This window comes from Equus przewalskii, chromosome 13, assembly GCF_037783145.1.
Source record: "Equus przewalskii isolate Varuska chromosome 13, EquPr2, whole genome shotgun sequence".
Taxonomy (NCBI): Eukaryota; Metazoa; Chordata; class Mammalia; order Perissodactyla; family Equidae; genus Equus; species Equus przewalskii.
The window spans coordinates 91,988,854-91,998,459 of NC_091843.1; the positions used below are offsets into that span (position 1 = coordinate 91,988,854).

A 9,606-nucleotide genomic window follows, 5' to 3' on the forward strand; every position below is an offset into this window, starting at 1 on the left:
CTACCCTACAAATCCTCAGCACTAAACACCTAGGTTGACTGCAGATGTTGCTCCCAAAGTAATACTTCAGTAACAATCAATGCCAGGGATTTTGCATGAATGTCTATTTCCCCAGGCTACGCATGCTCCCTGCCCTTTAGCAACAGTACACATTGGCCTTGAGGAGGTGATGCAACATCATCCGTGGAGCAGCTGGGAGGATGCATTCGAGAACACTGGGGATAAATTCATGTGGAAAATGTGCTAACTGATATAATCTCTTCATGCCTCACATCCTGTGCCTCCATTCACCCACAGGTGGCCTTTTTGTCCCACCCCCAGCTGCATGTGGTCATGGAAATAGCCAATGCAAGTTCTCCAGAAGTCTTCGTACTCCTGGGCTTCTCTTCACGACCCTCGCTAGAAACTATCCTCTTCGTCCTTGTCTTGGGGTTTTATGTGGTGTCTCTCTTGGGCAATGGCACCATCATTCTGGTCTCCTGTCTGGATGTGCACCTCCACACTCCGATGTACTTCTTTCTTGCCAATCTCTCCTTCCTGGACATTAGCTTCACAACTAGCATCGTCCCACAACTCCTGGTCAACCTCTGGGGACCACAGAAAACCATAAGCTATGGAGGGTGTATGGTCCAGTTCTATATCTCACACTGGCTGGGGGTTACTGAATGTGTCCTCCTGGCAGTCATGTCCTATGACCGCTTTGCTGCCATCTGCAGGCCACTCCAGTACACCATCATCATGCATCCATGGCTTTGCCTCAGCTTGGCCTTCATCTCGTGGCTCGGGGGTCTGATCAACAGCATGGTGGGCTCTACACTCACCATGCTCCTGCCGCTGTGTGGGAACAATCGCATTGACCACTTTCTCTGTGAGATGCCCCTCATTATGCAACTGGCTTGTGTGGACACCAGCCTTAATGAGGTGGAGATGTACGTGGCCAGCTTTATCTTTGTTGTCTTGCCTCTGGGTCTCATCCTGGTCTCATATGGCCATATTGCCTGTGCTGTGTTGAAGATCAGCTCAGCAGAAGGGCGGAGAAAGGCCTTCAACACCTGCTCTTCCCACGTGGCAGTCGTGGCTCTGTTTTACGGGAGCATCATCTTCATGTATCTCCAGCCGGCCAAGAGCAACTCTCACAAACGGGGCAAGTTCCTGGCCCTCTTCTACACTGTGGTCACCCCGATGCTGAACCCCCTGATTTACACGCTGAGGAACAAGGACGTGAAGAAGGCTCTGAGGCGCCTTGTGTTAGAGAAGAGCTGTGGCTGTACAGGGACACGGGGGCACATTTAGAGACGGTAGTCACTAGGGAAGAGGAACAAGTTTAAAGGTATCAAAATAGATTTTAGGGGCAGGATATTTTGAGATGTCATTTCTCTTCCAATGTTGCTTGAGTTCAAGGAAGATGATAACATGAGATGTATGTGCTCACCCACCATTTTCAGGCCTAAGTGTAGAGAAAGTATTTGCTGTTCCTATTTTTCATTAAAAATTGTAACATTTCTATGTTTGTTTAGTTGTTTATATTGTTATATATGTAACATAGGTGCTAATTGTCATGTTGATTGTTTATATGGTTATACTTGCAAATTGCTATTATTGTGTTAATTGTTTAAATAATGTCTGCTGTTGAAGGTGCCTAATCTCTGTGAAGTCCTTTACATTTTAATCCGTTACTTATAATGACTCAGTGAAGTAGATATTATTAACCTCATAAAGGTTAGGTAATTACAAAGCTATTAAGGTTTTATGCTGAATTTAAGTCTAGATCTATCTGTCTGTCGACTTGCTTCCACTTTGCCTTTAATAAGAAATAGATGTTGGTTCTTTGTGCCGTTTCATGGCACAGAGTTTCTAGGACCCTTGGAGTTTCCTCAGTGACATGGGGGAGAGGAGCTTCTTTTGTTATTCATAACAAGCCCATTTCAACCCTACCTGATTTATGCAATGAGGTGACTCCAGGTGGGGCCCCTGGATGGCTTCAGGATGGGGACTGGTGGCCAGGGGATCCATGTGATCAGAGTGTTGGAACTTTCAGCCCCACCCCAGACCTTCAGGGAGGGGAGAGGGGCTGGAGGTTGAGTTCATTCACCCATGGCCAGTGATTTAGTCGTTCATGTCTAAGAATGGAACCTCCATAAAACCCCTAAATGATGGGGTTTGGAGAGCCTCCTTATTGGGTGGGTGTCACACCCCAAACCCCCCAGGGACAGAAGCTCCTGCTCTAGGGACCGTTCCAGACCTCTCCTCATGTACCTCTTCATCTGACTGTTCATGTGCATCCTTTACAATAAACCAGTAAACTTAAGCGTTTCCCTGGGTTCTGTGAGATGTTCTAGCAAATCATGGAAGCTGAGGAAGGGGTCATGGGGACCCCTGATTTAGAGCCAGTTGGTCATAAGTCTGGGTGGCAGCCTGGGACTCGGGACTGCCCTCTGAACTGAGGGCTGCTGTGGGATTGAGCCCTTGGACCTGTGGGGTCTGTGCTGACTCTGGGCACTGGTGCCAGGTGGAGTGGAGAGGTGGACAGTCTGGTTTCTGCAGAGCAGGGAGTTGGTTACTGGAAGGAAAATCTCACACACTAGGAATCAGAAGTGCTGAGAGTAAGAACAGTCCGTACCCTTCAGGAGCGGGAACCTGAAGACGCAAACATCTCAAGAGCAGAACTCTGAGTGGGACTCCAGCACATTAGCGGTTTCATCAGTAACGCGCTGCACTGATCAGCTACGACCCTGCACTGTCGACGCTCCTGTTCAGCTGGAGACCGTCTGATTCCGGGAACTGTTAGGATGCTTTCACCCACTCACTGGTACCTTTGCTCACCTTCTTCATATGTCCAAGCGTGCGTTCGTTCATTCTTACAGCGAGACCTGTTTCTGGAGGTTATGAAAACGAGTTCACAGCACCAGCCTGGGATGGAGAAATCAAGTTCACAGAGCAGTCGCTGGCTTTGTTGATTTAAAGCTTAAAACAGTGTTGTGAAGTTGATAATTGTGGACATTTTAGAGACTGGAAAATCTGACCAGAGAGAAAATTCTGATTAGAGAGAAAAGATGGCATTTTATTTGTTTTGAGCCTTACAGTAAATGGGGGGAACCACAAAATCATCTACTTCAACAATGTTTTGCATGGTTATTCTTTAGATGGTCATTTTTTCCCAAATTCCTGCCTCCAGAAAATTTTCCCCCACTTTTCTGAATTAAACACCATAAATGTCACATATTGTGTCTCAGACTTCTCTTTTGGTTAATACCAGCAGATATTGAGAGATTTGGCTCTTGGATAAAATGTAAATAGAGTATTGGTATTGACAGTGGTTCAATCTTATCAACTATTAGCTCCTTAGACAGCTTCATTTTTTGAAGTTAAGAGCCTGTATGTCTGTAGAAAATGAGAACCGATAATTCATATGTATATGTATTTACTGTAAAAATGAAAAGAATTATTAAAAATTTATGAAGCCATGAAGTTACCCACATTCTACCCAAATACTCCTTATTTTAATTATTCTCTTCTACCCAGTTCCACACGTTTTCTCATTCAGAAGTGGGGACTAGCATAGTTTAGGCATAACTTTCTATTTCCTTTACTAATAAGACTGACAGCAATCAAATAGGACTTATATCAAGTGCTTAGTCTTGGTGGGCATTTTTATAGGAAATTTATCTGATTTCACTCATTTAGTTTTCACAATAAAGCTATTACTTTGGTACTGTTATCATCCCCATGGTATAACTGAGGAAACTGAGGCTCAAGCTAGCAGAGCCTGGATGCAGGGAAGCTCACATGTGACCCAGGCCATCTGTTTCAAGGCGCCCTGCTGCTTCTTGTGCACTTTCCTTATTAAACGGCATCAAAGATTCGCATCCACATGGCTTTCATGACGTCGTTGAAAATAATGCAGAACATTCCAGTAAGTGGATATTCCTTAATTTACAACTGTTTTTATTTGTAGACGTTGAGGCTATTTTTATTTTATTTTTTGCTATGTTATGTGATGGGTGTAGGTTTCTTTCTTCTATTAAATTATTTTCTTAAGATACTCCCAAGAATACATATTACTGGGACAAATATTACCATAATTTTAACTTTTTTATGAATATTACCCACATATTGGGAGTTGGAGAGGGAAACACATTGTGATGAGCTCAATTTGCTTTACAATCTGCTTTGAAAATGAAATCCACCTGCATACAAATGTCACATCATACGTATTTGTTTCATCAATTCTGTTTCATGTTGCATCACCCTGCACTTCCCTACAAACCGTTCCCAGGTGTCAGACCCAGAGCACAGAACTCACTTTCCCTCTGAAGTGAGAAAAAGGGCATGTACTCCTTCTCTCTGAGTTAATAAGATGGTGTAAACCAAACCTTCCCTCCAGCTAGCCCGCCCACTGCCATCCCACCACTGAGTCATGAGGTAGGATGGAGATGTGTCTGGATTTGGAGGCAGAGAACCTGGTTTTAATCAACTATAGGGCAGTTGTGTTAATCAGGATCCCATCAGATGTCAAAGCAGGTCATTTGAGTAGAGTTTAATAAAAAGAAAATTATCTAAGTTGTGGGAGACTCAAGGAAAACTGCAAGGGACATACATCTCCCTGGACTGGTTCCAGTGGGAACCTTTACTACTTGTGCGAGAAGGGGAAAGGACAGGATCAGTTACAGGACCTAAGGACAGAAGGGCTCTGTGGGGAGGGGTACCTAACAGGAGTCATGGTCTACAGGGGAGAGGAACACCCAGATGTGGCACTCTTGGGGGAAAGATAGGGACTCAATATGTTGACTTCACACTACTCTATCCTGCTACTTCGTGGCAAGGACCCCACTGGCCAAACTCAACCACCAACTAAAGGCCAGGGGCCCACTGGTGTAGTCCATGCAGGTGGAGCACAGAGCAGGTTGGAGAAAGTGGAGAGTGAATCTAGAGGGGCAAGGAGTCCATCCTCTTTGCCCTCAGTTTCAATCCTTGTCCTGAATTAGGTGAAAGTTCGCATCTCCAACTCCACGAACATGGGAGCTCCCTCTGGCTACCACAACGCTAAGGAGTGATGTCAATGCAGGGATAAGCTCAGCAAGGTCTAAAATATTAGTCACTATCAGTGTTTTTCACAAATTAGTGGGATAGAAGCAGAGTAATAATTTAACATAAAATGTAGCTGGCACAGTCCCCGCTATGCTCGATGAGTACGAGATAGGACTTCTAATCATGGCTGCTTCTTCCATCACCTAATCCACGATCCCCTAACCTTCTTCCAGCATCGTGGCTGGACAGGGATTCTTTACCAGATGAGGTGAACCATACCTTCATCCTTGTTATTTCATGTGGGATTTGAGTCCTCGAGGTCTTGGCTTTTTGGGTTATTGCATCTTTCCATTGTCCAGGACTCCTGAGCAAAGGTGTAGTGGGAGTTTCCCCCAATTCTTTCTCCTTGTAACATTCTGTAATGGCAATCCAAGTTATTGATAGTGATCAGGATTAATCATTCCTGCTGGTAGAATGACTTCATTCTCTGTCTGATGATTTACAGGCATAGGAAGCCCAAATAGAACAGGTGGCAGTCGTAGCTTCTAATTTAAAGAAATCATATGGCTGTGTATATTTTCTAGTGGGAGTATTCTTTCCTTCAGTACCAGATCTTCAAATCCACTATATTATCAAGCTTCTCCAGAGAAACAGAACCAATAAGGGTTTGTGTGTGTGTGTGTGTGTGTAGAAGAGAGATTGATTTTAAGGAGTTGAATCACATGATGTGGGGGCTGGCAAGTTCAAAATCTGCAGGACAGGCCAGGAAGCCGGAAATTCTGACAGGAGTCGATGCTGCAGCGTGAGTCCAAAGGCAGCCTGGAGGCAGAATTCCCTCTTCCTTGGGGAACTCAGTCTTGTCTTTTAAGGCCTTCATTGGAAGGATGTGATCCATCACATTATGAAAAACAATCTGCTTTACTCAGTCTACTGATTTAGATGTTAATCACATCTTGAAAAATACTTCCACAGCAATATCTACACCCGCATTTGAACAAAAACTGCGTACTGTAGCCTAGCCAAGTTGACACATGTGCTCGACCGTTATGTTCTCCAAGCCCAAACTTGCAGTGCCATGAAGCGAACTTCTTCAACTGGACTATTGTGTGTAATAGTGGGGAGGACACTCTCATCTTGCATGATGGTTCCTGGACCCATGCATCAGGTTATAGGGAAGACAACCTCACATGCTGACTGCGGGTGTAGGGCATACACGACAGCTGTAGGAAAGCGGTGTTCACTCACATAGTATTGTGTGGATACTTGCTTGCAGCATAGCTGAACCTCCAGCAGGCCATTCCCTCAGTCTATCAAGACTGCTGCTTATGAACGGTGAGGAGGGAGCAAGAATCATGAATTCCAATGGTGGTCCTGTTGCCACACTCCCTTTGCTGTAAAATCTGTTCCCTGGCCATCAGTGATGTTGTGTGGGATGCCCTGGTGATGATTAAGGTATTCTGAAAGTCCATTCTCTAAGTGGTTGGGGAAGGAAAGATAAACTGCACCCAGAATGTTTTTCTATCCCTACAAAGACAAACATTACTTACCCATCATCAAAGGAGTCTAATATAATCAACATGCCATTAGTTGTCCCCCGAGACTCCAGGGAATGTGCCAAATCAAGGTCAACCTTGGTGAAAGAAAGCTCATGATATTGAGTCAATCCATAGCCTCCACCCCTTTACTCATGTTCAATTATTCATGGGCCCAGGAGCAAGGTTGGCTGACAAAAGAGGTTGATTGACATCTACTGGAAGAGTCATCTCATCCACCACACTGCTGAGATCTGTCTCTGCAATGGATGCCCTTTAGTGGGCATTTATGTAGGATGCAGATATCTTCATGCCCTGTGCCCCTCTCAAGAAGTCTGTCTACATCCTCTTCTCCAAACCTCCCCGTCATCAGTTTCCCAGTCTCTTTCATCTCAAATCCCTGAACAAAAGACCAACCTGTTAGCCAATGCCCCGAAATCAGTGCACGTCCAAACTTCAGTGCATATTTCCCTCCTGAAAACTTAACAGCTAATTAATTGCCTGTAGTCCGCCTCCTGGGAAGGTTTCCCTTTGCGACCATGTTTTGGGACACTCAGAGGGACTGTGGTGTAATGATGTCCGTCTCCCTCTGCTGCTGGCGTATAAGGTAGGTTCACCTGTAAGCTGGCCCATGCTTTTCCACTCTGTTCATAATTGGCTAAACATGGCACAACTTTGGGGACTGTAGGGGCAGGGAAGAGAGAGGCGAAGAAGTAGGGCAGCAAGTACCTCGGGAGTCGGAGACACAATGACACTAGTCCCCAAGTTGGGAAGTGAGGAAATGGACTTCACTGACATTGTTTCTCAGTTTACCACCCATAAAATGAAGAGCAAAGAACAAGTGGAGGAAAATAATTTTAAAAGTATTAGATGAAAATTTTTAAGATCTGAAGAAAAACTTCAATCTGAATGCTAAAAGCTTTCCCTGACCCCTTGGAAAGAGGAATGAAACATCTCCTGTGGAGTTTGGATTCACTGTTATTTCCCTTTGCTTGCTTACGGTTTATCCAAGGTTAGTAGTTGAGTTTTTAGAGCCTCTAGAGATAGCAGCAATGAGGGGGCAAGGGTCCCTGTTTCCCCAAGCTTGTAGCATCCTCCTGACCTCAAGGAGGGCTGATGGGTCATTTGCTAATCCAACTGCTACCAAAATGCTCAACAGAAAACGAAGACATCGTCTCCAGAACCTAAGGAGATACACCTGAAGTGTCATTAGTGCCTCAGATTGATGTCCAAGGAGAAGTGAAAGGCCCACCAGGGATTCCACACTGTTCCTGGCCCATGTCCAACAGAATTATTGGGAACTCTCCAGTAGAGTCTTCCTGAACAGAGTGAATTCCCATCCTGTTTGGATGGAAGTCCTAAAGTCACAGTGAAAGGAGAAATGATGCTTACAAGTCACGCTGGAAACAAACCACCTACCTCTGTGTATTGGGCCACTTCTCCACCCAATACACCAGAATTGTCTAGGCTCCACCATTACTGATCTCTGGTGTCCCTCTTGTGGCAACTAGTTGCACAGTCTTCAATGGCTTCTGACAGAAGGAAACAGATCCTGGATCTTTCCAGAACTCTCCATGAACCACCCCCACCCCCCCACCACTTCCTGCCTGGGTCTCCTCCCTTGCTGCCTGTTGTGAGCATCATGCTGAACTCAAGCATGCACGGCCTGGAAATGAGGCCAGACTGACCACGGGTACATGAGCCAAGTGAGATGCGCTGCCCCCATCCCTTAGAGCGTTGGTCTGAAATGTATTTCTGGGTGGGTGTTTTTCCCACAACAACCAATTCTCTATACCAGCTCGGTGTTACAATTTAAATCAATTGGCACACTATTTTCCTGGAGATAGCATCAGATTCCTCAGGTTAAGGGCTCAGTCCCACAAGACTGCCTCCACTTTAGATGCCAATCACAAGTGCAGGTGGTCACCTGTGCTTCTGGCCAACGGGTTCTAAATGGGAAGTTCCTGTGACTCCCACCTTGGGTTTGATTAATTTGCCTGAGTGACTCACAGAACTCAGGAGAAGAGTTTACTCACTAGATTGTGGTTTATTCCAAAGGATGTTAAAGGACACCAATGAACAGTCACAAGAAGTTTTCACATATTGAGGTATATGCGGTAGCTATTCTGATTTAAACCTGATTCAGCCTGAACTAAAGAAGCCTGACTCATGGCCTTTCAAATGCACATTGTCCATCTGCTTTAACCACTAAAGTAAAGGGGGCACCAAACATTATCTCAAAGTAAAAGAAGGACCTCTTTGATGATAAGGGTGCATACTTCCCTCCCAGAGCACCAGCCTTGGTAAGCCCATGTCACTACTCCTGAAGATAAGTTCCCTTTCTGGGACATCAGGGTCATGCTCACCTGCTAATCTGAAACTGAGTATCTTTGAAATTTTGATGACTACGTACCTTAGGCATGTTTAATGGGTGTTCTTTGTTCTAAAGGTATAAAACTGTACTGAAAACCATGCTTCTGCAGAAAACTTTCTTCCTCTGTGGAGCCTGCCTTCCCAGGTTGTAGCCCTTAGCCTGGCTCTAGTAAAATTAGCCTTGTCTCTTCTATCTATAGAATGGTTATTGGATGTTTGCACTGACATTTCTTGACATAGACAGTGGGATTTCAGAGAAACGTTCCTGAGACTGCCTGGAATCTACTTTGAACAGGTGCTTGGTACCAACATGGGCCCATCGAGCCCTTCCAGCTTCACTGTGCTCCTTGGGTGCCTCAGTGAGTTCTCCTGAAATCTGGACCTCCTTAGTCAAGTCATAGGCTCTGACTTTTACATGAGCTCTTTCGAGTCTTAATGCTAGGTATCTTGAGGGGGTACAGGTGCATATCCTAGTAAAGGAAGCTAGGGGGAATTTCCTAGGCCAGGGGAGCCTAGGGGCAACTTTGGAGTGAACAGGACTGACTGACTTCTTAATCTGGCTTTAAATTGGAAAGAATTGTGTCTATAAATTCTGAACAAGTTGTTTGTAGCAAAATGAGAGACTGAACTCATTCAATTTCAAAGAGAAGGGACACCAGCACCTTCCAGGCAT

General features: G+C 45.1%; 1 protein-coding gene across 1 annotated transcript; it reads left to right on the plus strand.

Moving 5' to 3' along the window:
* The first annotated feature begins 333 nt into the window (after window positions 1-333).
* LOC139075219 (olfactory receptor 2C3-like) lies at window positions 334-7,312 on the plus strand. The gene is made up of 2 exons (XM_070570006.1): window positions 334-1,247; window positions 7,249-7,312. Exons 1-2 carry the CDS (start codon window positions 334-336, stop codon window positions 7,310-7,312), a joined length of 978 nt encoding a protein of 325 aa, XP_070426107.1.
* The last annotated feature ends 2,294 nt before the right edge of the window (window positions 7,313-9,606 follow it).